The 25,142-nt window shown below is 38.8% G+C and overlaps 4 protein-coding genes and 1 long non-coding RNA gene across 19 annotated transcripts; 2 read left to right on the plus strand and 3 right to left on the minus strand.

Moving 5' to 3' along the window:
* Window positions 1-1,171: 1,171 nt before the first annotated feature.
* On the plus strand, window positions 1,172-4,230 carry LOC140798443 (F-box/kelch-repeat protein At5g60570). Of its 3 annotated transcripts, XM_073152272.1 has the most exons (3): window positions 1,191-1,461; window positions 2,519-2,630; window positions 2,719-4,230. In XM_073152272.1, the coding sequence occupies exon 3, from the start codon at window positions 2,774-2,776 to the stop codon at window positions 3,902-3,904; it is 1,131 nt and encodes a 376-aa protein (XP_073008373.1). In that variant the 5' UTR covers window positions 1,191-1,461; window positions 2,519-2,630; window positions 2,719-2,773; the 3' UTR covers window positions 3,905-4,230. The 3 variants fall into 3 exon arrangements, with proteins under 3 accessions (XP_073008372.1, XP_073008371.1, XP_073008373.1); XM_073152271.1 differs by having other exon boundaries at window positions 1,172-1,461; window positions 2,522-4,230; XM_073152270.1 differs by having other exon boundaries at window positions 1,189-1,461; window positions 2,519-4,230.
* An 824-nt stretch (window positions 4,231-5,054) lies between these two features.
* Window positions 5,055-8,267, minus strand: LOC140799387 (probable alpha-glucosidase Os06g0675700). The gene is made up of 5 exons (XM_073153716.1): window positions 8,004-8,267; window positions 7,208-7,905; window positions 6,884-7,114; window positions 6,158-6,798; window positions 5,055-6,047 (listed from the first exon to the last, which is right to left on the minus strand). Exons 1-5 carry the CDS (start codon window positions 8,246-8,248, stop codon window positions 5,163-5,165), a joined length of 2,700 nt encoding a protein of 899 aa, XP_073009817.1. The 5' UTR covers window positions 8,249-8,267; the 3' UTR covers window positions 5,055-5,162.
* Window positions 8,268-9,157: 890 nt separating this feature from the next.
* LOC140798513 (PHD finger-containing protein 1-like) lies at window positions 9,158-13,886 on the minus strand. Of its 6 annotated transcripts, XM_073152366.1 has the most exons (9): window positions 13,676-13,886; window positions 12,769-12,854; window positions 11,738-12,330; window positions 11,520-11,624; window positions 11,118-11,244; window positions 10,526-10,765; window positions 10,175-10,299; window positions 9,462-9,818; window positions 9,158-9,363 (listed from the first exon to the last, which is right to left on the minus strand). In XM_073152366.1, the coding sequence occupies exons 1-8, from the start codon at window positions 13,700-13,702 to the stop codon at window positions 9,466-9,468; spliced, it is 1,656 nt and encodes a 551-aa protein (XP_073008467.1). In that variant the 5' UTR covers window positions 13,703-13,886; the 3' UTR covers window positions 9,158-9,363; window positions 9,462-9,465. The 6 variants fall into 6 exon arrangements, with proteins under 6 accessions (XP_073008467.1, XP_073008471.1, XP_073008469.1 ...); XM_073152370.1 differs by lacking the exon at window positions 11,520-11,624 and having other exon boundaries at window positions 10,526-10,750; XM_073152368.1 differs by lacking the exon at window positions 13,676-13,886 and having other exon boundaries at window positions 10,526-10,750; window positions 12,769-13,661.
* Window positions 13,887-14,013: 127 nt separating this feature from the next.
* LOC140798429 (metal transporter Nramp3-like) lies at window positions 14,014-20,762 on the minus strand. Of its 8 annotated transcripts, none has more exons than XM_073152248.1 (14): window positions 20,631-20,762; window positions 19,676-19,886; window positions 18,260-18,338; window positions 18,120-18,160; window positions 17,875-17,953; window positions 17,672-17,776; window positions 17,405-17,514; window positions 16,828-17,009; window positions 16,678-16,747; window positions 16,165-16,338; window positions 15,536-15,640; window positions 15,277-15,408; window positions 14,814-14,909; window positions 14,014-14,634 (listed from the first exon to the last, which is right to left on the minus strand). In XM_073152248.1, the coding sequence occupies exons 2-14, from the start codon at window positions 19,781-19,783 to the stop codon at window positions 14,284-14,286; spliced, it is 1,632 nt and encodes a 543-aa protein (XP_073008349.1). In that variant the 5' UTR covers window positions 19,784-19,886; window positions 20,631-20,762; the 3' UTR covers window positions 14,014-14,283. The 8 variants fall into 8 exon arrangements, with proteins under 8 accessions (XP_073008349.1, XP_073008347.1, XP_073008346.1 ...); XM_073152246.1 differs by having other exon boundaries at window positions 19,676-20,079; window positions 20,631-20,755; XM_073152245.1 differs by having other exon boundaries at window positions 19,676-20,079; window positions 20,627-20,748.
* Window positions 20,763-23,900: 3,138 nt separating this feature from the next.
* LOC140798993 (uncharacterized) lies at window positions 23,901-25,040 on the plus strand. The gene is made up of 2 exons (XR_012110934.1): window positions 23,901-24,104; window positions 24,771-25,040. It is a non-coding gene; the product is annotated as an uncharacterized lncRNA (long non-coding RNA).
* Window positions 25,041-25,142: the final 102 nt, after the last annotated feature.

A 25,142-nucleotide genomic window follows, 5' to 3' on the forward strand; every position in this document is an offset into this window, starting at 1 on the left:
GGTTAACTTAGAATAGCAGCTTAACAACGTTTTGTTTAAAGCAATTATTTAACGACACACATGACTTGAAGTCTAGACTAGACAGTCTACTACATTGGCTAAAATGATTGGTAAAATTTAAATGTCTCTGTATCTAGAGATGATTATCCCTTTATAACAGCATTGACGGCTCAATAGTGCCACGGTTTAGAATCATGTCCTTGCAACATTCATTTAGTTAGTTCGGAAACGATATCTCCGCAATGCGTGCTACTTACAACTTGGTATATTTAGAGATAATTGATTATTTATCTAATCTGTATCTAGCCTTAGCCTTAGTTGTATTTCTATAGATTGATTTCTTTGACCTTTTCCAATGTCGGCGGTGCCAATAAGATTCGATGGTGCGCCTAATCAAACGGACGGCTCAGATCCGCCCAGGGAGGGAATAGTCAACAGGCGGTCAAACCGGCTCAGGGGCGCACTCGACTTTGCCCCCCTTACCATAAAAGGAAAAGGTAACGGCAGCTCAGTGGCAGAATCGCAATTCAGGACAAAAAAGGTCCTGTTTTCAGCTCATTTTTTGCCGTTTCTGGTAAGGATCAGTAACTCCGGTTTACCTTTCGGGTAAAAAACGGTAGGCCCACTCCCTGAAAGGACGCTATCCTTATCCACAAAGACAGGCTGGACTCGAAAAAAGAAATATTAAAAAAAGAGGAAATCTACGTGATAATCCGACCCCGGCTTTCCTAACTCTGCACACCCTTCTGTGAGTCACGGCCGAGTACAGGGTGAGAAGTACTGGGTGTACTTTACACCAGCTGCTCGGGGGAAGGAAGACTAAAAAGCGTGGAGACTGGAGACCTCCAACTTGACCTAGGAAAAGTGACCACCACGCACAAGCCCCGGGGGGGTCCCACTGACGTCACGGGGGTCGTACTCTCTTGGGTGCATGCAGAAATTTCCCTCTGCCGTGCCTCACGTGCGGAGCGTATCGTCGGGGGGTACCGCTTAGTGTACCTGTGAGCGCATAGATGTTTTGTACGATTAAGGCATCTCGTCCGTCCGATAGAGGAATTAAATATGATGAGGGATGAGTGGAGGAGATGTCCTCACGCAGAGTACCGCATAGTATGTTCTTTTTCCGTTAAAAATTATGAAGACAAGTTGCAAAGAAAAGAAACCGATATCTTTTTCTATTTATAATTCCTTCTTCCCTTCCTCTCACGCTCTATCTCGCGCTCTCTCTCGCTCTCGCTCACGCTCTCCTCTAAAGACGAGCTTTTTTCTTCTTCTTTATATTTCTCCTCGCTCTCAGATGAGGGCGATTCCGGCGGGATAACGGCGGCTCCGATCGGAATATACATACTGCCAGTCTCGACGGCTGGATCTTGATCTCTCGTCCGATGCGGCGACCGCCGGTCGGACGGTGGAGATTGAGCTGATGAACGCCGATCCTCTTGGTATTCTGGTAGGAACAAGGTGAGATCACCATCTGGCGTTGATCCGATTTGTTTTTTTTTTTTTTTTCTGAATATTGAGTCTAAAGTTTAAAGTTTTGATTTTATTCGGAGTTCTTTATGGAAAATCGGGTGATTTCTTGGCCAATGCTTTCTATTATTCCGTCAGATCTCGAGATCTTGTCTCGGGAAAATGAAGATCTACGAATGGATGAAACGTTCCGAGGAGTGAGGATTTGGATACTTTTGACCTGTTCGCTACAATGCTGAGATTTTGGTTATAAATATTCTCTTGGAGTAGCTCACAATTTTTAGATCATAATGTTTATTGGTACTGCAAATATCTTGCAAATGCTGCGAAAGATGGAAAGCCTTGAACTTTAAGTGAGCTAGTTATACTCAATCCTTTCCGAGTTATCTTTTTTTTTTTTTTTGAAAAAAAAAAACATGTAGCACACTCGAAAAACCATGTCGATTTAAATAAATAATACGTGTTTTCTTCTGTTACGTGGAAACTTTGGTCTGATGAAATGAATCCAAGCATATTTACTGGATTACTCATTTAGAGAAAATAATTGATGCAAACAAGAGTGACAATCATTTTAACCGTTGGCGGTGGAATCAATTTGAGAGGATTTCTTAATCCAGAGTATTGAGGGGGTATAACATAACAACCTTTAAAATCATTATGCAGTTACACTATGTAAAGCAAAAATGTGCAAAACATGTCATTAATCATTATGACAAGCATTTTTTTTCCTTCTTTAAGAACCTAAGCATGATAAAGGTTAAAGAAACAGAACGATTGGAATTACTGTTGATGACTGTTCTGTGATCTGTAGAAGGAGAAATTCACAACTTCACATGGTATGGTCTCATCTGGTCAATATATATTTCTGCTTACCATATCTGATTCAGTATCTAATTAGTAGGATATGTGAAAGGCAACGTTATATAACTTGCTCATTTTTTTTTACATGGTTATTCTTTTAATTGATCTAAACATTTTGTAAGTGCAAATGAGAGAATATGTAATGATTTAATGTTTGATGCTTGCTCATCTTCACTTTCCTTTCCAGCAGCTCAGACGGCGGTGCTGGATCATTGATGATTTTGAGCTATTCATTGAGAAGCCAACAAGTTTGAAGGAAGTCTAGAATTACATGTCTGAAAGCATAATGGGTGCTCCAGGTTCTTTGCTTCTACAACTTTTTAGTTCTTCTGATCAAGATCGAAGTTTATTGCAGAAATATATATTGGCTTACTTACTGTTGGCTAGAAATGGCTACCTGTTGAAGGAAGTTGGAAAACTTACATTTGACAATGATCTCTATATGCCCATATCGGATCGCATCGAAGTAAAGAAGAAAAAGCCTGGGGATGAAACTCAGAGAGGAAGTGATCAGAATGATCAAAGAACCAATGACTGTTTCCTCCCTGGACTTCATGATGATATTGCTCTGGACTGTCTTGCATGGACTAGTCGATCTGATTATCCTTCACTAGCTTGTCTGAATAAAAGGTTTAACATGTTAATTGGTAGTGGATATCTGTACAAATTAAGGAGAAGACTTGGTATTATTGAACACTGGGTATATTTGGCATGTAGCCTGATGCCTTGGGAAGCATTTGACCCTTTTAGGCAGAGATGGATGAGGCTACCAAGAATGCCATGTGACGAGTGCTTCTCTTATGCAGATAAGGAGTCACTTGCTGTAGGAACACAGCTTCTTGTTTTTGGTCGAGAAATAACTGGTTTTGCTATTTGGATGTATAGCTTAGTCAGACGTGATTGGTCTAGATGTCCAATGATGAACTTACCTCGTTGTCTTTTTGGATCTGGCAGCTATGGCGAAATTGCTATTGTTGCTGGTGGAAGTGATAGGAACGGCCATGTTTTAAAATGCGCCGAGTTGTACAATTCAGAGTTGGGTAGTTGGGAAACTTTACCAGATATGAATATGCCAAGGAGATTATGTTCTGGATTCTTTATGGATGGGAAATTTTATGTCATAGGAGGAATGTCAAGCCATACAGATTCTTTAACTTGTGGAGAGGAGTATAATCTTGAAACACGGACGTGGAGGAGGATTAGAAACATGTATCCTGGTGGTAATAGGGCAACACAGTCACCCCCTCTAGTTGCTGTTGTGAATAATCAGCTCTATGCTGCTGATCAGTCCACGAATGATGTTAAAAAGTACGATAAATTAAATAACACTTGGAATGTTGTGAGAACATTGCCTGTTAGAGCAGACTCTTCCAACGGCTGGGGTCTTGCTTTTAAGGCATGTGGTGACAGGTTGTTGGTGATTGGTGGTCATAGAGGGCCTCAGGGTGAAGTTATCGTGCTGCACTCTTGGCGTCCGGTGGATGGAAATGCTGGTGGAGTAGAGTGGGATGTGCTTTCTGTTAGGGAACGAGCTGGTGCGTTTGTCTACAATTGCGCAATAATGGGAAGCTGACACTTGCATGAGGATGATGCTTATTTATCAATTGATATTGGAGGGAAGAAGGCAATTGCCTTATTTAATTGTTAATTACTCGCTGTTTTCCTGTTTCAGCCACTTACAATCGATGACTTGTATTTAACAATGACACTTTGTTCCCCTTTCTGTTAAAGCCTTGGCAGACATGACAGAGAGCATTGAGTTAATCATTAGAATACAAATTGCAGTACTTCCAATATGAAGGAGTCTTGACATTATCCTTTTCTGATACCTTGTTGTACCTGCCCCTGTTCTTGAACATTGTTCTCTGAAGTTATTTTTTGTAGCTCAAAGTGTCTTCCCATGATCATTAGTAATTTTATTTCAGTCATAGTCTTGCGTCTTCTAAGGTATTTCTCCCTCTAGAGGGAAAAAAAGAAAGAAACTCAGATGCAGCAATCAAAAGTTATTAGCATATAAATAATTTCATAATCTCATTCTGGCGTATGAAGATTGTACTATCTTATTAGAAGAAGTAGATTCAGTTCCATCGTTTAGAATAAGTAATTGATCGTAAATGTTTCGGTATTCCATTGAAACAGTCTCCTGACAATCCTACCTTTAAGCCTGTACTTGCTAAATTTTTTGTGCCTGCAACATCCTTTTCCTGCCTCCTGAAGTACTACTATAGTTAAGACTTGGTCCTTTTGTTTTGTAACCAAATAAGAGAGAAAAGCCTTCTTTGTACTTCTCCTGTTCGTATTTTCTTCTATGGATAAAGGTGAAGGAAGTTATGTGTGCTGTATTCCTATTTGTGTATTGTTACACTCTCTTTTATCCCCATTACTACTAGTACCTGATGGAAATCTCTGGTCCAAGTAAACTATAGGAAATGTGGGAATATTCTTACTATACCTTGTGCACATTTTGGAGCACTAGATATAATTGCGCTAGAAATTTGTCTAGATTTAGAGGACATTCCATGTGCAACTTATAAGAGTGCAGAGTACCCACTTAAGAAAACAAGCTTGGTACTAATGCCTGCTTAGTGACATGCACTACTGAAATCAAGTTTCAATTGTATGCACACATTCATGAACTATTGCCTGATTCCTTCCAAGGCAATTCTGTGGGCAAGAGGTGGATTTGCCCAGTCAATAACAAGGTCTGTTGGCTTGTAGCAATATTGCAATACATGATGGCCAATTTATTTATATATTCCACATACAACTCACTATATTACTATATCTCTCTCTCTCTCTCTCTCTTCAGTAGTAGTAAATCATCTCAAATACTAATGAGAGAATTCAAGTTTCAACTCAAACTCCTCCCCTAGTAGCTGAGCTAAGCCCTCAACCTGTGCAACTCCAAACATCCCACTCTTCTCATATCTAGCTCTTACACCTGACTCTCTTGTTACTTCCACTCCATTGTTGGATACTGTATAAAATCTAGGTGGTGATTTAAACTCAAGACCCAAGAAGACTACCTTCTCAATGACTAACTTGTGATTCAAAGCATAGGTTCCATTAACTACCTCTGACCTGACCCTGAGCTCCCTTCCATGCATCACACTGCGGAATTTTAACAAACTCCAATCGCCCTCCTTTCCCGCCATTTCAACCACCTCTCCATCGTCCAAATATACCATTCCGGTTGCAGAGTGCTTCTCGTTTAGTACTACTAGAAGCTCAAATGCACTCCGACGAGCTAGTCTTGTTGTCATCGCCGGCCGCTGCATCGGCAATATGCTTCCTCCCCCGACGTGCACGTTTATCGCGTCGGCCGGCGCGTGTAACCTTAAATACCTACCGGATTTGCCGCTCGCCGTATGCGAGTAGTCGAATAGGTTGAACCATTTCCCCGCCGGGAAATACGCGTCCACCGTGACCACACCTGGCTTCAGCACCGGCGACACCATCACGAGTTCCCCGAGGAGGAACTGCGTATCGATCCCGTAGGTCTCGACGTCCTCCGGAAAGGAGAAGAAGAGGGGTCTAGCTATCGGTGCACCAGTGACATGGGCCTCATACATCAGCGTGTAGATATACGGCAAAAGGCGGTACCGGAGGCCGAGCGCCGTCCTCGCCGACCGCGCCACGGAGTCCCAGAGATAGAGCTCTTGTCTGGTGGTATCTATAGAAGAATGATCCCTCGCAAAGGGGTAGAATGCACCTAGCTTCAATGCCAAAATAATAATAATAATAATAATAATAACATTAAGACAAACAACACTTTCTCTCTAATAGCTTAAGCTTTTTAAAAGTACTTATGAGTAAAAGATAAAACCTGAATCCATCTCCGGCAGAGCTCCTCAGTGGTGTTACCACCAAACCCACAAATGTCAGCTCCAACCATTGGAATACCAAACAATCCAAAGCTGAGCATGGTCGGAATCGAGTACCCGAGATCGTCCCAAGTCGCGCTGTTATCGCCGGTCCAATGCGCGGTGTACTTTCCAGATCCGACGAACGTCGACCGGCTCAGAACAAACGGCCGTTTCCCGGTGTCTCTGATGAGTGCATTGTGTGTTGCTCTGGACTCCAGCAGTCCATACAAGTTGTGGGCATTGTATTCTGATATATTCCCATAGTGAACACCAGAAGCTGGCACTGTCTTATTGTTGAGAGGTCTCCCAACGCCAGAATTGTTGATCTTGTAAGGGGGCTCGTCAAGGGAATTGAGAGGAGAGGGGTCGACGAAGTTGGAGATCTCATTCATGTCGATCCAGAGGCCATCGATGGGGATCGATAGCCGGAATATGGCGATCTCCCGGGCCCAGAATTCCGCCGCTGCCGGGTTGAGGAAGTCCGGGAAGTAGACAGGTCCCGGCCAGACATCTCCCAGGTAGTTTGTTCCGTTTCTTTGTATGAAGATGCCATCCCTCATTCCCCTCTGGAATGTTGGATAACTATCATTCACACTAATCCCTGCATAGAATAAGCTAATTAGGTTAGTGTAATGATTATAAAGTATAGTCTCAATTATACTCAATGTGCATTGCTTAATTTTTACCTGGGTCTAGAATGACTACGTATTTTTGCCCATTATGGTGAAGCCGTTTGACGAATTGCTTCATCCCCTTTTCAGGGAAATTAACCGGATCTAACGTGAAATCTTTGAAGGCATCCATGTAATCTATGTCAGTCCACATCACTTCCAGAGGTATCTCAGCTGCTGCATAGCCTGCAACCACTCCTTCTAAATCGGCTAAGTTCTTGTATCCATACTTACATTGGTGGAATCCTGGAGACAGAGGAATCCCTCTAATAAGTTTACACAATGCTAAAACCAAAAAAGACTAGTTGAAACAAAGAAGGTGTTCGACGTAATGCCTACCGAACGACCAGTACGGCATCGGCGTCGGCCGGCCGATGAGCTCAGTGTACTGCTCGATGACGGAGAGCGGCGAAGGGCCTGCGAAGAAGTAGAAGTCCAGAATTCCTCCGATCACCTTGTAGGTGATCTGAGAGCCGCCGTAGACGACGTCCATGCCATTGCTATTGAGTAGCAGCACGCCGTGGGTCTTCCCCGGCGGCAACGTGACGTCGGGCGAGGATGACCTCACGTCGAGGTAGAACGGATGAGAGCCGTAGAGATTTAGATCAGCGGCCGCCGCGGGGATGTCGGCGTTCCACAACGTGAACGTGTCATTGTGGACTAGTCTGAAGGTTTTCTTCGTGTGCTCTCCTAGGCCGTAGAGCGAGGCTCGGTCGGCCGGCAGCCTCGACGAGATCTCCAAGTACCGGTCTTTGAACACGAGCCGGGGGAGCGTGTCGAAGAGGATGTCGCCTGTCGAGCGCCGGGAGACGGTGAAGCTGAAGGGCGACGACGGGTGGAGCGTGAAGACGAGGTCAGAGCCGCCGAAGGACAGCACCCGGGTCTCCGGCAGGAGCTCGTCGAACTCCGACGGCGTCTTAAAGTTACACATGAGCTCATCGAAGGGCAGCACCCGGGGGATGATGTCATGTGGAATTTCCCATCTCTGGTGATCTGCATCAGTTATTCTCACCCTCAGGCGATCTTTGGTCTCGAAGCTACAAATGAGCAACTCTAATCATTATTTCCGGATATAGTATTCATACGCAAGATATTTAGCGAGCCTTATCATGATTGCGCGGTAATTATAGTTTACCTTGCAAATAGGATCAGGTTCGGAATGTCGGATCCGTAGAGCCGCGTCGGACGAATCAGCCGGAGCTCGGCCGTCAGCGACTGTCCCGTTGGGTCGACGGTGGTCGATTGGAGATCGTAGCCGTATCCGACGACCGGATCGTTCTTCTTCGAGTACGAGAGATTGCAGAAGCAAGTGGAAGAGACGATGAACAAGTGGATGCAGAGGAGGAGACGAGCTCTGGATGAAGTCTTCAACCCCATCATAATCCTGTGGTGTTGACTAGAAATTAGGACAAAATCTATTACCACTGTCCTCTTAATAGTAGTAAATAGCCCACGAGACGGAATTTATTTATTTAAGACTGGATAAAGAGGGGATTTTTATAAATTAATTATATTTAAAACTCTGATGTGCATATGTAATACTATGCAAGATCTTCAATTATTTAGTTGAAAATTAGTATAAAGAATAAAAAATAGTGAATTTATATTAGGAACTAATGACCTTTTAAATCAAATGATAAATTATTCTTAATTAGATGTAAATTATAGTAGTAGTTATTAGGTGCTGTCTATTCTATCGGCAAAATAATAATTTCAGATTATTATTAAACTAATTTTTAAAAATTGTATGTAATAAAATGAGAGAGAATAATAAATTAATAAATTATATTTAATTATTATACCACAATAAATTTAGAAAAAAAAAAAAGATTTGCATATTGGACGAATAAACTGGGGTCTAAGGTTTATATGAAAAATCGGACCTAAGATTTAATTATTAAACTTCGACGGCGATGGTTTAAGCTGACTAGATCACGGGTCAGGCCCGATGTATTAAATTAAAAATAAAAGGAGAAAAAGAAAAGTTAAAGTTAAAAGGTCTTGTGTGGGCTCCACTTAGCAGATGACACGTTTGTCATGCCGATTTGGGTCTATTCTCCTCGATAGATACTTTGGCGTTAGGAATAGCGCGTGGAAGATACGTTCCCAATTCGGGCAGAAGCATCATTGGTTAGTTGAGCGTTATTCATTATTACTTTATGACAAGTTTTGGACCACCTTATCCTTGACTTATCCTTGGCTGAGGAGAGAAAGAGATGAAGGTATAAAGAGCAGTATCCATGTCAAGGCCCACAGATCCATCAACCATGCTTGTAAGATGCCCCACAGTTTTGTTCAGCAGTAAACCTTTGATGCTTAGATTCAGTTTTGCTATAATAACATGAAGTAATGTTCACACAAGTATTCAAAAACTCGCCCTGCAATAGTATCATTATTGTCATGGCATCTTGATAACTCGTTGTAAAATGGAAGAAAGTTTATTCTTCAACACCACTTACTGTATGGCTCTGAGTTCTTCTTTAACCTCAGCTCCCCTGGGAACCAAAAATTTGAATTATTCTGGCAGATTATAAGACTATTCAGATCCCGAAAGAGAAAGACTAATAATAAGATTTGTGATAAGTAAGTACACCTCATCATCTAGATTCTGCTGGATGAATACTGCTTGGATACTTTAACAAACTACTTCCTTTTGTTGAAGAAGGACAAGTAGAAACACCAGGTGGGAATTGCGACACTAGTGAACTGATCACCTTCTCCTGAGTGGACATGCCCACTGGCTTCTCCTCATGTTCTGCATATCTTAGAATTTGTTTTGGAAAGCCAGGAGTAACATCAAGAGTTGGCACAGCATTTGATTGATGGCAGGATTCTCTCCCTTTAGCAGCACCACGAACGGCGGAAGGAATTTGCGGTTCCATATTCTGGCAGGGCTTCCTATGCTTCACTTGGAGAAAAAATCCCCATAGATACATTTGTGATGCTGATCCTGCTTACGTTAACATCAGCGCCCAAATAGTAAAAACACGACAATAAGGTGTTCAGAAACTATAAATTTCTAATGCTACTATATTTGGAAGAAGTAAATTAAAGTAGATAACAAGAATACAAAATCGCAAAGCTTGCCCAAGCATCAATGTAGCTTGTGGTAAATGAAACATCAGGCATTTCTTTCCATTTCAACAATTTATGACATAAATAAATATTAGTATGAGAGAAATACTGGGAGATTCAGCAACATTTTATTTGGTATGAGCTCCTTATTAATGACTTATTGCATGGAAGAGGGTATGTGTAGTATTATTTACCCCAAGGAGTATATCAAAAATCAAACTGTAAACTTACGTCTGGAACCTGCAGTAAGATGCTTGGATGAACATACTATTATTTCAGCATCATCCATTAAACATTGCAAAGCAGCATTGTGTGAGTCGATATATTCCAATAGATGAGTGTACTTCTCCTTAGACCTGCAATAGGATATCAATTTAGAGGATACATTTTGTATCATCCATATACGAGAAATATCCTGGCCTATTGAGCAAAAAGACCTAGAAAAACAGCTGCCTGATGACGAAGCACCTAATGCAAGTAAACACTCCATTTTCACCAGAGAGTTCCCACATGGAGGAGCAAAAATACTAGATACGGGTCTACATATTATTTTGTTGGAATCAAATCAAGTTGCAGTCAAACCTCTGGAGATCTGAGGGACAGAAGTATAATCCGATGTCATCACTGTTAGGTGGATCCAATAGAAAAATCTTCGGCCAAACAGATGTGTGAAGTTTCACATTGAACTTCAACTCTCTAGGCATCTGTTTCTGTTTTTCATAAACTTTGTAGGAGACCTGGTGAGGAAAATAAGCTTGGATTTCACAGCAGACGGAGAAATCTGTATCACAAATTTGAAAAATACCCCTAAAGAGGAAAAGGCTGCAGTGAGTGGTAAGTTAAGTTACATATCTGAATTCTGAAGTAAACAAAAAGTGAAAAATAGAACTTGAACTTTCTCTCATGAATTATGTTAAATGTCTCATTACTGAAATAAACGAGATACGTTGATCATCAAAATGTCAATGTTTCAACCAAATTTCTCATTGGTCAGCAATTTATGAACAAGTGGCGGATCCATGATAATAAAACATAAATGGCCACGAAGAGTACAGAGACAATGTCCAAACTGGTTAGCCAAGCTAATAAAGATCAATATTATGGAGATACATTGAGAATACAAGCTAAGGGTACAACAAAATTTCATCATAGTCTGCAAGGATGGCCAACTTACTCCCAACAGGCTTTTGGAAGAAGATCAGTTTCAAGCTTCACATCTGCATGCATTAGTAATGTCAACTTTTGATCTGCAGCTTCAGAATAGGACCTCTTTCCTAGAGCATTGGAACAAGTAGATTTTCCTGCCAAAGTTAACTCTCGGTTATAATACAAATAATAAGATTGCCATGTTTTCAAACATCAAACAGACATCCATAACTATAATTCCTACAAGGAATAAGGAAATAATCTAGCACTAGTATGCTCTTCTGTAGACTTCACCATGATTCAGATCCCAAGTAGCTTCTTTCAATGAAACAGCATAACAACAGAATTTCTTCACATGCACCAGAAACCAGATAGAAATGTTACATCCAGTAAGTCTTTATGAACCACACTAGAGTGTTATTAACTATACCTTCATTGACTATAGGCAGAGGTAGATTATCAAATTCAGATTCTTCAAATTTAAGGATGGATCCCGCAATACCATTTGTCATGCTAAATGACTTTGAAGTTCTCTCTGAAAGAAAAACTCCAAGCAAAGGATCAAAATGTAACATGCATGAGTACACCATCTGTCAACTGGAGACGGAATTGATGAACTTGGAATCTAAAATCTGCATCGAAATATACCTAAAGATTCTTCTACCATTATCTTCCATTTTTCGTCAGCAGAAATTTCTTTTTTGCTCGTTATGCAGGCAGAATGATTTTGTACTTTCCTCTCAGCAGGTCTCTTGTGCTGTTGGAGGACCTTTAAACCTTCACTTGAAGGTAGGCCCCATGTTGTCCTTCGTGAGGAAGGAGTTAGATCTAAACTGGAGTTGACAGTTTGATGGAATTGAACATGTCTGCTTCCTTGTGAATCATGTATCCTTCTTCTGTTTCCAGGATTCGGCATAGCTCCTGAACTTCCAACTGTACTCAAGGTGCTTGCTTTGGCGTGAGCTGATAGTATACTACATGAAGTGCTACATGTATCGGATGCCCTTGATTTGGCATGAGAGGACAATAAAATAGCTTCTTCAACAGGAATGAGCTTCACTTTGGCCCCCTCTGGTGACAAATTTCTTCTTAGTGGAGTACTTGTTTTACTAACACTATTTTGTACAATCTCTTGTTTTCCATACGAAGCCTTCACCTTTGCATCTGCTTGACGAGTTTTTGAGCATTCATTGCAAACCCATGCTACTGGAATAAAGCTCAGAGGCACCTGCATACAGTAGCTACGAAAAGAAAATAAATATGTTAGACAACATGCAATACTGTCATACTGATCATTGGTCATTACTGACAGAGTCGAGAATGCAGAGAGAAAGGAGCTTGGCATCTAAATCTTATTGTTGACCTCATAACGCTAACTGAATAAGATATCAGAGTTGGCCAACATAAACTGAATAGAAGATGACTGAATGAGGCATTAAGATATAATTGCCTTATCAACTCTGCAAGTTAGACATAGTTACATCAATATCAAGTGAATGATTTGTGTTTTATTTTGATATTTTTGCACTTGTTCTTCACAAACTGCTGGAGTGTAACTCAGAGAAGGTTTACAAAATTAGTTTGCTCAACATTACGCTGAAGTTTCTATGCACATAGTAATGTTAGGTAAAGTTTATCTATAGAGTAGCAAATACAGTTGTAACATACTATAGACATACATGTGCTCAGAAGTTCTCTTGCACACGAAACATGTCATAATACTCTCAGCAAAACCAGTGTCCCCACATATATCACAAGCTTTATCCTGTAGCACAAATAATGGAAGTTTGATCATTAACAGAGGAACTTGAATGGATCATCTCATGCTGCAACTATTGATATGCAAGTTTCACATATCAAATCACATGTATCACCTTGTAATATATAGAATTCTAAACTTATACATGTACACTCAGAAAGTTAATTTTAAAACATGAATTAATGAGAAATAGGGTTTTTATTTCTTCTACTATTTCCAAAAAAAAGAGATAGAATCTACAAGACACAAGCTTAAAAGCCAAGAATCATTTATTATTATTGATTATTATATTTATAAAAATATGCTTCTTTTCTCAATGAGGAATGATTGAACTTTTGTCTGCTTTGAATCTATTCAAATAGACATACTTTAGCAACTTTAGTTCAGAAATTAACATATCGTCTAATATTATGAAAACCTCAGTGAAGGAGTTAGACAAAATATTCATTTCCCAGTGACGTATGGAAGAGTATGTAGGGGAAAAAAAAGAGGAAATGGCTTTATCATTCTGATACACAAAAATGGTTCTACCATTCTGATATATAAACCAGCAAATGCAAAAAGACCAATGCAACAAAATAAGGTAAAGAGAACCCATTTCCCTCGCCAACCAAAGCAATCAGTTTGGCTCAACATACATAAACTAGAAGGAGATCAAAATAGAAAAAAGTTAAACCCATTATTTTCATCAAAAATCGATCACAACACATTGGCGACGAAAGAGGAGGAGATCAGATGCAAGCAAAACCAATTTCATTTCAGTACCCAAATGTAATCACAAGCAATAAGAATCAATGCACCAAAATGATAAAATTAGGCGATTCTACCACACGGGTTTTCTCCAAAGTTGCCATCTTCACATAGAAAAGAAGAACGCATGCGACTCGCTACAAGATGATGGGTTTACTTTCATAGGAGGGAAAGAAGCCATGAGATCGTCCTTTCGGATTTCCTTGTTTTCTATTTAGCATGCTTCGATTACCCAATAAATGATCCGAGAAAATAGCGTGGTTCTGGTTTTGGGTAAGTTGGGGTATTTGTTGGGAACTTATTTTGTTGCTTTAAGATTGCGCGACAATGGGGATCGGATTTGGATTCTCCCGGATGATCCTTACCCGATCCGATAATGATCTTTTGCGACCCGATTAGAACTTGTCGGGTCGGATTTGCAAAAGTATAACACTGAAAATTAAAGCCTCATATACAAAAGAGCCAAAAGCCAATCTTTGAAGCAATTCAAAAGATTAGCATATGAAAATGTTCATATCATCTATAGTGTTCAGTGATGATAGTTTGTTTGTATTCAAGCTTGAAGAAACGAAGCAGGGAAAAGATAAGTAAATAAACCTAATAGATGGAGTCATCTATCTGCCTGGGGTTATTTGTTTACTTCAGTGTATTTAAACACTACTGAGAAAGAGAGTTTTTCAACTACTTAGTCAAGATCCAACGCTGATCTCCTCTGCGGCAGTTGCATGCTCGATATGTCCTCACGAGGTAAATGATGCAATGAACCGCTAGGTTCCACGCCAGAATCGCTGCATGCTGGTGCAAGTTCAGCATCAGCTTGCAGTAATGGCTGAGTTGATTTCCTATTTTTCCGAAAGACCAAGTAGAGAATTGCCGCTACGTACACCAGCATGCCCAGAAAACCAAATATTCCAGCAAACACAACGGACACAGTTCGCAAACCGCTGTGCAGAAGCAAACTGATGAAGCTCGTGATGAGGAAGTAGGTATTGATGAGCATAATAAGTGAGCTGATTACCCATGTAAGTGCTGAAATCTGCACCAATATGAAAGAATAGTTCAGTGACACCTTAACATGCTAGTTGATATAATGGAAAACTTGTCTATCAATAATATCCTTTCCTTCAAAATTGTTCAAGTCAAGATACTAATTTCTTGTCGCATATTATTGATTCCAATAGAAATCCATTTAAACCTGTGTTGTGGACAACTTACAATAATTGAATTGGTGTATGAACCCATCTTTGTCTTGCTGCTGGTAAATTTAAGGAGCGGAACGAGAGCAAAAGGAAGTTCAAATGACAGGATCATCTGCACAATGGTAAGTAACAATGTCAGCAAGTAAAATGGATCATCTGCAGATAGATGGATAGCATCACCAGCCTGTAAGAAATGATATAAGGGGCGACAGGATGATGTCACTTTGTGAGTCTAAATATCTTGAAGTTCCTAAACCTAATCATGAGAAAAAGAAATGCCCGTACAAAATCTAGATTTTACAGGTAAGAATATTTCCCATCAGCCATGATTTTGCTTAGAAGTTAAAGCAGGCAAACAACACATGGACAGGTATGAATGACTTTCATGTTAAAATCAAGGCAGCTTTTACTAGTTCAGAGTTCAGACTTTTGTCAAGCATACTTATATAAAGACAGAGAATAAATTTGAACTTAAATACCGAAGCAATGATTATCAGCTTTCCAGCCGCAGAAGAGCCTCCAATTATTGCCACAATCAAACTTGGCAGAATTGCCAAGGTTCTAGTTAGAAGATTTCGTAGCCAAGGTGTCATCCTTAAATCTAGAAAGCCCTACAAAGATGATCACAAATTATGAATCATTTTCAGTTCAAAGTGATTCTTGAGAATATAACACCTAATCCAATTAAATCTGCAGTGGCCTGTGCAATAGGAGCTGAAGATTCATCAGGATAGCTACCTGCATGACATATTGTCCAGCGTAAGTTCCTGTAATTGTAGAGCTCTGACCAGATGCCAACAGGGCGATTGCAAATAACTTCGAACTCCAACTTCCAAGGACATTCTATAAGATGGAAACCAAAGAACCAGTAGGTAAATCTGTCCATGTACACAAACACAGCAAGGAAAAGAAATAACTATTATAAGCAACAAAAAAAATTGATGACGCTCCTCTGCTACACAATAAAAGCAGTTACTAAACCTCAAAGTTAGATTCTCCAAAAAAAAAATGATGATGTTATAATGTATTGTTTCAGTTTTTCAATGAACTGGCTGTAAAATCTGAGATTAGAAATGGATTCTCAAAGAACCTCTTGACCAATTAACACATCCAAGTTAAGCCATACACCATATAGAAAATATTTCCCTAACAATCCTCTTTCTTGTATGCATTATATCATGGATCTTAATAAGAAAGTCCAAACTTCTAAGTTATATCCGATTGTGCATTTTTTTGTTTGACTAATGCCAATAAAATTATATTCTACATCCAATAATTGCAGCACAATGTAAATGAGAATGTTTAAGTAAATTAAATCAATAATAGCACAACATCAGGGCATAATGTAGCAATAGGTCTTGACATACTCTCAATAGAAACGAAGCTTTATTAAGATCCAGATCACTGCAGTTCCTTTGATCTTCTAGGTTCAAAGTTTTTGAGCTGCATACAGCGCCGCTTACAGAAATAACAGATACATTGATAAGAAAGGCCACAGTAAGAGCAAATGCGCTTTCAATAGTATAGAACCTGCACGCCTCCTGAAAGAAAGCAAACAAACAAAAACAGATAGCTCAGATTACACTCAATATCCAGTAGCCATGTATTGAAATGTTAGATTTTATGGTTCTACAAGTTATCACCATAACAAGGGAGGCTTAGGAGGGGATTGTTTTCCCTCTAAGGACAGTCTACATCTTCTAGGGGAACCCAGTGATAGGGTGGTGGTTATATGGTGGTTAGAGTATAATAGAGTTGGCGATAAGAGTATAATGATGAAACTAATTGAGCAAATAGCTGCAGGCCCAAAAAAGTGATGAAACAATGTGAGCTATAGTATTTCTGTTCCAAGTCATTTAAAAAAGAGTATTAGAATTTACTTTGATCCCATGGACTGATCGCGGCACTTTCCTTGACAGAACTAATGCCGAATGAAGGAAAAGGTTATGTCTGCATTAAATATCATGACAACCATGAAAAGGAGCTAAGGAAAATTATACAAATAGACTAGTTTGAGATTAAAAGCTTACGGCATCACCATGGCACCAAGTAGTGAGATTGCTAAACCTGTAGCTCCACTTCCTTTGAGTTCAGGGACAAAAAGTCCTCTCAGGACTTCTGAAGAATTTGGCTTAGCGTACGCGAGTTCAACAAAGAAGCAGACAGCCATCAAAAATACCATAAAAGCTATCAAAAGTTCAAGTTTACGCACCTGCACAAAGACATTTGGTGAGCAATTATGATAATATAATAACTTGGGAAAAAAGTTAAAAAGGAAGTTCCTTTAATTGTATCACAAATACTACCACAAACTCAATTGATGAGACTGGATATAAAACACTTCTCATCTTCCCTAATAAGTTGTAACACAACTTTGTCTACTCCCTTTCCATAATTTCGGTTAAGGATAATCCTTCTATGGAATTGTTAAGACAGAATCAACACCTACCCATTGTCAGGATCTCCTCAAGTAACCATTTGAAGTATTATACATGCACCATCCTCTAATAAAACAACCCTTTCATGTTCAGATGCAGACTTAAAACTGTGCAAGCAAACACTTCTCGAATAGAAGTGCAGGTGAAATATAACTAGCATATACTTTACCCCATATTGTTGTAGCAATAAGAGCATCAAAGTACTGAGTCCTGTTATAAGAACACCACACCACACAGGGACTTTGAAGAGGATGTTTAAAGCAAAAGCTGTCCCAATTACTGCGAGTAATAGAAACAAAGAAGAGCCAATTAGGAACTTCCACATTAATATGAAAAATGTAAAGTAAAGCGGAAAGAATTTATGTGACAAATAATTCGGTCGGCTTTATAAGAGAAGAGAAGATAATAAGTCTTGGTAAAATGTAAACTACAATACCTTCAGGAATATCACATGCAACAACAGCAAGCTCTGCAAGGATCCATAAAATAAAGTTCGGGACCTTGGGATATTCAGCTCTACAATGCTCAGCTAAATGTTTCCCTGCATGGAAAGACTTTCATTTACAGAATAATCAATGACCCTGTAATGTGATAGATTTTTCTCAGTATATGGTCCTCGAAACAAATAGAATGACAGACCTGTCACAACCCCCAGCTTGGCGGCAAGAGATTGAATGACAAGTGCAGCACAGGAAGCCATAAGAATAATCCAGAGAAGCTAGCAAAAAGAAACTACTATCAATATTCACAGACTATTTGGTAATTTGGTAATACAATTGAATAACAGTTTAGAGAAAATTGGAGCAGAATTGGATTAAATGGTATAGTAAAATATGAACGTATTTAAAATATGTATAACACAGGAAAGAAAATTCCTGATGCACCTCATACTTGTATTGAGCTCCTGCCTGTAAGTCAGTCTCAACTGCAGGCCAACAGAAAATGAAGTTATTCTTATCAGCATCTTAACAGAAGAACATTATAGCTTATAAACAGAAAAGAGATCAGGATCAGGACATCTCACAATTGCCAGGATCAATATATGCAATGGAAACAAGAAATCCCGGGCCCATATATGCAAATAAGTTTTTCCAGCTATTTTTCTGTCAAATCATCATAAGTTCTCCAATCAAACTTAAATGTCACATGTTCTAAAGAGAGATGGAAAATCTCTTAATTATGACCAATCAGTATTAATTTTAAAACAGAAAAATGACAAGTGCACTACAAAATAATAATAATAATAATAATAATAATAATAATAATAATAATAAAAGAAGAAGAAGAAGAAGAAGGAATTCAATAACTTATATATCTAGTTTGAAATTGAAGCATGGTCAATCCATTCAGGATGATAATCAACAATCAGTCAACAATCAGCCATGGTTAAAAATAATCAATCTTCTTGAAGCATTTGACTATCCAAAGTTCAAAAGTAAATTATCAGCATACAAGATGAGTAGAATAACCCAGAAACAGAATTAGTTATACCACCGGGATGATGATCTGATCAGCATCAATGCTAATAATCAGAGGGCCACCAGGACCGCTGGAAGTAATGAATTGCGACTGTGAAGCATTCTGTCCTGAAATACTCATCTCACTTCTTCTCTATGCCCACAAATCCGTTAAGTTGGAATGTGTACAGACCAATGACCTTAACCCTTAATATATATGAAATTTTACCTCCAAGAACTTATATCACCCTGTAGTACTAAGAATATGCTTAGCGGATAATAGATCTCCCAATAATACTACGAAAGGTGCCCTAATTGGTGGAGAAATAGTAAACAAGAAAAAAAAATGTGATGAATGAACAAGAAAGAGAAACAGACAAGGTGAACAAAAAGTTGATGCAATAATATATGCAATGGAAACAAGAAATCCAGGCCCATATATGCAAATGTTTTCCTGGCTATTTTTCTGCCAAATCATCATAGGTTCTCCAATCAAAATTAAACGTCATATGTTCTAAAGACAAGATGGAAAATATCTCAAATATGAACGATCAGTATGAATTTCAAAACATGAAAATGGCAAGTCCACTAAAACGAAATCCCAGGCACATATATTCAAATAAGTATTCCCGGCTATTTTTCTGCCAAATCATCATAGGTTCACCAATCAAAATTAGATGTCATATGTTCTAAAGACAGATGAAAAATCTCTCAAATATGAATGATCAGTATGAATTTCAAAACACGAAAATGGCAAGTCCACGAAAAAGAAAAAATAAAAAGAAAGAATTCAATAACTTGTATATCTATTTTGAAATTGAAGCATGGTTAACCCATCTGGGATGATAACAAACAATCAACCATGCTTAAAAAGAATCATTCTTCTCATTCTAAATTTCTAACTGAAGCATTTGACTATCCACAAAAGTACATAATCAGAAAATAAGATGAGTAGAATAACCCAGAAGAAGAATTAGTTATACCTCCGGGATGACAATCTGATCTGCATCGATGCTATCAATCAGAGGAGCACCAGGACCACTGGAAGTAATGAACTGCGATTGTGAAGCATTCTGTCCTGGGACACTCATCTCACTTCTTCTCTATGCCCACGAATCCTTCAAGTTGGAATGTGTACAGAACAATGACTTTAACCCTCAATATATAAAAGATGACCTCCAAGAACTTATATCACTGTGTAGTAGTAAGAATGTGCTTAGTGGAGAATTGATCTCCCAATAGTACTATGAGAACCACCACAATTGGTGAAGAAATAGTAAACAAGGTAAAGCCAATGTGATGAATGAACAAGAAAGAAGCGACGAGATAGGGCCAACAAAAAGATCTTCTACTCCACCTGGTGCAATCCGGATTGATGCAATAGTATCTAAGCAACACAGGAAGGAAACATCGATTAATTTATACAGGAAGATAGATACCTCGTGAGCAAATTCAACGGCCACAAATAAGATAAGCCCCAAAGCGAACGGCGAAAGAATAAGTTCTACAAGCACTGAGTGAGTGAAAACTAGTGGTGTCAAAATATTCAACAATATTCAATCTTCCCTCACGAATTCATCCATAAAACAAATGAAAAGGAGAAGTCAATAAGAAACCAATCAAAATACAACTAAATTACCCATAAATTACGATATCCAATAAAAGCAAAGACGAAATGTATATGGTTTTTTTTTTTCCTAGGAAACAAAAACTACGATCTTTCGCTTTGCTTGCGATCCCGCACATGCACGGAGGAATAATAAAGCCATAAATAAGTAAAAATGGGAATAACAAACTGGATGGTTGCAATTGAGATGAGAAAAAAATAAAAATAAAATAAGATTCCCGAAAGCGTGAGATTAAAGAAAGGAATCCCCGAAACTTCGAGATGAGCTCAAATAAATTGCAAACGTAGAAGAGAGTGAGAAGTACACCTACTGCTTATAAGATTTCGAGGATTCGAGAACATAGTATTAGGGTTTGGGAGTAAAAAATTTCTATGGAGAGGAGGGAAACGAAGACGTATTGCTGCTCTCTGCTTCCATTCTTCTCGCTCTCTCTATCTCTCCTCTTCTTCTTATTGGTTACGTATTGCACCGGAGTGGGCCAGAGTTTTTTTGTGGAATTAATTAGTTTTTGGATGCCTAAAATGCAAAATTTTGGACGGTCTATGAATTTGGCAATTTCTATTAGTATTTCATAAGGTGGCCAAGATTATCCTTTGGTCAGTTCATACGATGTCGGAGTACGAGAAATTCCACTCCATTCTTATGAAGAAAATCGTAAGCAGAGGCGGTTTTTTTTTAATTCTTTTAATTCTTTTTTCTTTGAGCAAGAGACACATGTGTAATAAAAAAAATTGAATAAGAATGGCCTAAACGACACTCCACAAAAATCTAGCTACACAACTATAAAAGGCCGCCGCAATGAGAAAAAGGAGGTCACAATTAGGATGGGATGGGAGATTTTGTTGAATTGAGTCAATTAAGTAGATAAGAGTTGGTGGATTTGGGATCTTGGGTTGGGTCTCGGCTTATCCAAGTCAAGCACGTGCGGTGGAAGAATGCTCTGCCCATCATATAAGGTTCAAACTGGAAAAAAATAATAATAAATAAATAAATCTCTTAATATAAAATAGGAGGTTACATCGACACCCAATCAATGCATCAATTCGTTTGACACGCCAATTAGCTCTCTCAGTAGGGTCAACTGGGTGAGAGAGTGGGTGCTCGGAGAACCAGGTCCACTAAGGAACCTCATCCCGTCACGTGTGCTAGATTTGGTCAGCGACTGTGTACTGTACTTGGATATCTCGTACTGCTCAACTGAAAATGGACGGTTCCACGTGGCCCACAATGACCCAGATGGGCCCCGCGTCATACGATTGGGCCAGGGCCAATATGGCCCGGCCCAAGTAGTAGCTTTCCTAGTCTCCTTTGCCAGGCCGGGCTTAGAAATAGTATCGGGCTGAGGTGAGCCCTTAGGCCCTTTATTTAACTCTTTTAGAGTTGCCACTATGATTAGTTTTTATTCTTAAAGTTTAGAGCATAAAATTATTTTTCTCTTGTATAATAGAAGATATTTTTCCTTGTGTTATACGCAGACAAAATGGTCTCTCTTTTTTGTTAATTTTAAGTTTGGTTTTAGTCATTATTTAATAAATTTAACTAACAGAATGTCAAATTTAAAAGAATACGAAGATTGCAGTGCAATGCAAATTATTGTGGAAAATATATTAGTAATTATTATATTTTAAAATTTCTTAGTGGCAATTATATATACATATATTTATATATATATAGAGAGAGAGAGAGAATGTGTGATATTGTATGCTTACAAATAGTTTTGGCGTGGCATGAACCTGACCATCACTAATGGTCAGAATGAAGCCACGTCATCAGAACTGTATAAATATTTGTAAGCATAGTAGTATTTATATAAATATAAAGGACAAGAGAATGCTCTCCAAATGAGCAGTTGTGAAAGAGATGGTTTCACATGGCATGCGTCCACATGGGCCATAATACAAATATCGATCTAGCTCTCATGGTGATGATGGTGGAGTGATATTGTTGGAGATTAAAGCCTACCTAGATATCCATATGATTCATTCATTTGTCCGGGTAAAACACGAATACTAATACTAATAATAATAATAATAATAGTGGATTAGGTTTACTAAAGTTGATGATCGAGGAGGTCAAACTGTCAATACTGGAATACAAATATAATGACTTGCAAGTACGTACGTCTATACTTTGGCGGAAAGAAAATTTTAATTTATGATAAGCTCGAGAATTAGGTAGTGGGAGTGAACCGGTCAACGGCAAAAGGTATTGAGCAATATTAGTTTGGGAAACACCCTTTCCCTTTGGTCGGAAGCCACGTATGTGGGCGATGGTGAGATTCTGTGGGCCCCTAACTTCTGCGCCGTCGATCTCCCACTTCCGACGACTCAGATGAGAGTATGCATGAAGGTTGGAGGTAGGGGCCCGGGATTATAAACCAGCGACCTCAACTTCCAACCTCGGCTCGTTAAGCTCGATGGCAATGGATTATGGCTTTATCGAAAGGATTGGTTTGGGTACAAGGATAACTTTTGACTTAGGGTATAAAATATTCAAGATGGAGAAATACTTACTACTCGTTGATGTCTAATCTAATACTCTTGAAGATTGACTTGGGTTCTTTAAGAATTGTAAAATAACTTACTTAGCGATATATATGGTAAGATTTTATTTGCTAAATGTATTAGATGGGACGACAAAAGACAGAAAATAAAAAGTAAAAAATATATATATATATTTTAGGTAGTAATTATACACTATAAAGATAAAAAGATGGTTGGAGTATGAGCCTAGCTCTACTCGACTCGACTGAACTCGATTATTTCGTGGAGCCAATAAGCTGAGCTGAGAGCCATTTTGACGTCCCTGGTTGGGGGTGAAAGTGATGGTAGCTTTTGTTTTGTCCTGATCACTGAAAGATTCGTGCCGGGCATCTCCTTTCCGACAAAGTAAGTGAAAGCAAAGAAAAAAAAATTAGAACGTTTTTATATGAAAAGAAGAATTAGGACACGTTGCAGGGGAAGGCTCACAGAAAGCTACAGAGAGAGAGAGAGAAATTATCATATGTATGTATATATGTTAAATGTGGTATGACGTGGAAAGTTGCATGGGAACACGTGGCAGGCAGAGTTCTAAGTAGAAGAAAAAAAAAGTATTTTAGTAATCATGAAGTTGAAATGTCACTATGGTGATGATGAGGGCCAGCATTTTGGAAAAAAAAGAAGCAAGTGTTTAATTATCAAATTCCAAATGGGATTACCATCCTTTACTTAAATTAAACACACCATAGGAATGCCCATTAGGACTAATCCACTCACATTAATTACTAATTTCTAATTCTTTTGGAGTCAAAAGTTCCATCTTCTCCATCCAACAAAAGGTCTAAAAGTTCGAAGAATTAAAGATTGTCCAATCGAGTGAAGATATTAAGGATATTTAAAGTTGGATTCTCTTAGATATACTAGGCATGCAATAGTACTGCTTCTGATGCTGATACACGAATCGAAGGGGGTGGGGCAAAGAAAAGAAGCAAGAGATATTATAATTGTCTAGTTTATTCTCTTCTGCATTTTAGCATCATAACATACTAGAAGTAAAATTAAGAAGAAGAAAACATTATCTTGGATATGATTGGTAGGATGAGGTTGGCCAAAAGAATCCGAGTTCATCCAAGTGCTCCAGACAAACTGCACTCCAGAAGAGGAGAGAAGAAAAGAAAAAGATATATCCCCTTAAGAGGGATGTGAGGAAAGCCAGCAGGCTTTTCCCTTCTCTCTCTCTCTCTTTCTCTCTCTCTCAGAACTCAGAGAGAGAGAGAGAGAGTGAGAAAGAGAGAGAGATAATGGTGATGATCTTTTATAACTCTCTTCTTTATAATTTCTGCTTGTTATATATGTCTTTAGGTCTGTAGAGGAGAACATGCATCATATATACCTAGATAGTTTGTGGAGTTGGAAGTCATACCCTAAAAAAGTATCTCTTTTTTGGAAATATTTTAATACTGGGGTTCTTGCTTTATAGTATGAAATTAATCACCTCCCCCACTATGGCCTATAAATCCTCCATCACCTCCTTCCTTGACCCTTCATCCCTCTCTTCTCCTTTTCTCTTCTTTACTCTCTCTCTCTCTCTCTCTCTCTCTATATATATATATATATATATCTCCTCTTTCAATTCTCTTCATAGATGCCAAGAGAGAAATGTTTTAATCTCATTTTGGGAGGAGAAGCGTGTATTTTTTTAGCTTCTTAGAGAGGAAATTAACAGGTGAAGTTGGCCATGCCTGGCTCCCTGTATGCCACACATATAGACTAATCCATGGCGAGATTGGCTGCTGTGGGTGGCGTGCAAGGAGCCAAGCATGCCTTCTCTCTCTATCTCTCTCTTGTTATAATATGATTGTTTTTTCCCCCTATTATTTCATATGTTTGTTGATTTAGAGGAGAAGTGAATGAAATGTGTTGAGCTACTTTATGATTACTTCTGATGTTATGATTTAACTTGTTTGTAGGGATCAAAGGGCTGCTAATTACCAGGATCCAATGTTTGGAAGATTAACTCTTCTTCTAAGCTGCTTCTTAATATGTATTCTTCTCTTCCTCTTACAGATATTTGTACTGTGATTTACTTCGTCTCATGGAATAATACATTGATTCTATGGTGGATGGAGAGAATCTCAGAGATTTGGTGCTCTTTTATCATTCCATGTAAAGCAGTAAGAAGTATATATGTATTTCATTATTTACTACCATATTTCATGGAAGGAAGAAAAGTTTTGATATCGTTTTCTTCTAAAATGGTGACAAAAAAGAATCAAAAAGTGATGATTTAATGTGAGTTTCTTGTGTTGTTGCCTTCACTCGATATGGATAGATTTTATACC

Source organism: Typha latifolia, chromosome 12, assembly GCF_019914945.1.
Source record: "Typha latifolia isolate L0001 chromosome 12, TyphaL0001v2, whole genome shotgun sequence".
Taxonomy (NCBI): Eukaryota; Viridiplantae; Streptophyta; class Magnoliopsida; order Poales; family Typhaceae; genus Typha; species Typha latifolia.

Bases quoted from the DNA above. Each gene is read 5' to 3' on its own strand.
- LOC140798443 (XM_073152271.1), top strand. From the start codon at position 2,603: ATGTCTGAAAGCATAATGGGTGCTCCAGGTTCTTTGCTTCTACAACTT.
- LOC140799387 (XM_073153716.1), bottom strand. From the start codon at position 8,248: ATGATGGGGTTGAAGACTTCATCCAGAGCTCGTCTCCTCCTCTGCATC. The intron at 7,115-7,207 runs GTAGGCATTACG...CTCTGTCTCCAG, and splicing joins GATGCCGTACTGGTCGTTCG to GATTCCACCAATGTAAGTAT. The intron at 6,799-6,883 runs GTAAAAATTAAG...TATTCTATGCAG, and splicing joins CGTAGTCATTCTAGACCCAG to GGATTAGTGTGAATGATAGT.
- LOC140798513 (XM_073152365.1), bottom strand. From the start codon at position 12,884: ATGATCAAACTTCCATTATTTGTGCTACAGGATAAAGCTTGTGATATA. The intron at 11,245-11,519 runs GTATAGTTAATA...TAACTTTGGCAG, and splicing joins TCTGCCTATAGTCAATGAAG to GAAAATCTACTTGTTCCAAT. The intron at 10,766-11,117 runs GTAAGTTGGCCA...CACTCACTGCAG, and splicing joins CTTCCAAAAGCCTGTTGGGA to CCTTTTCCTCTTTAGGGGTA.
- LOC140798429 (XM_073152248.1), bottom strand. From the start codon at position 19,783: ATGAGTGTCCCAGGACAGAATGCTTCACAATCGCAGTTCATTACTTCC. The intron at 17,515-17,671 runs GTATTGTAGTTT...TATTACTCGCAG, and splicing joins TGCATGTGATATTCCTGAAG to TAATTGGGACAGCTTTTGCT. The intron at 16,748-16,827 runs GTAAGCTTTTAA...TATTTAATGCAG, and splicing joins CTTGGTGCCATGGTGATGCC to ACATAACCTTTTCCTTCATT.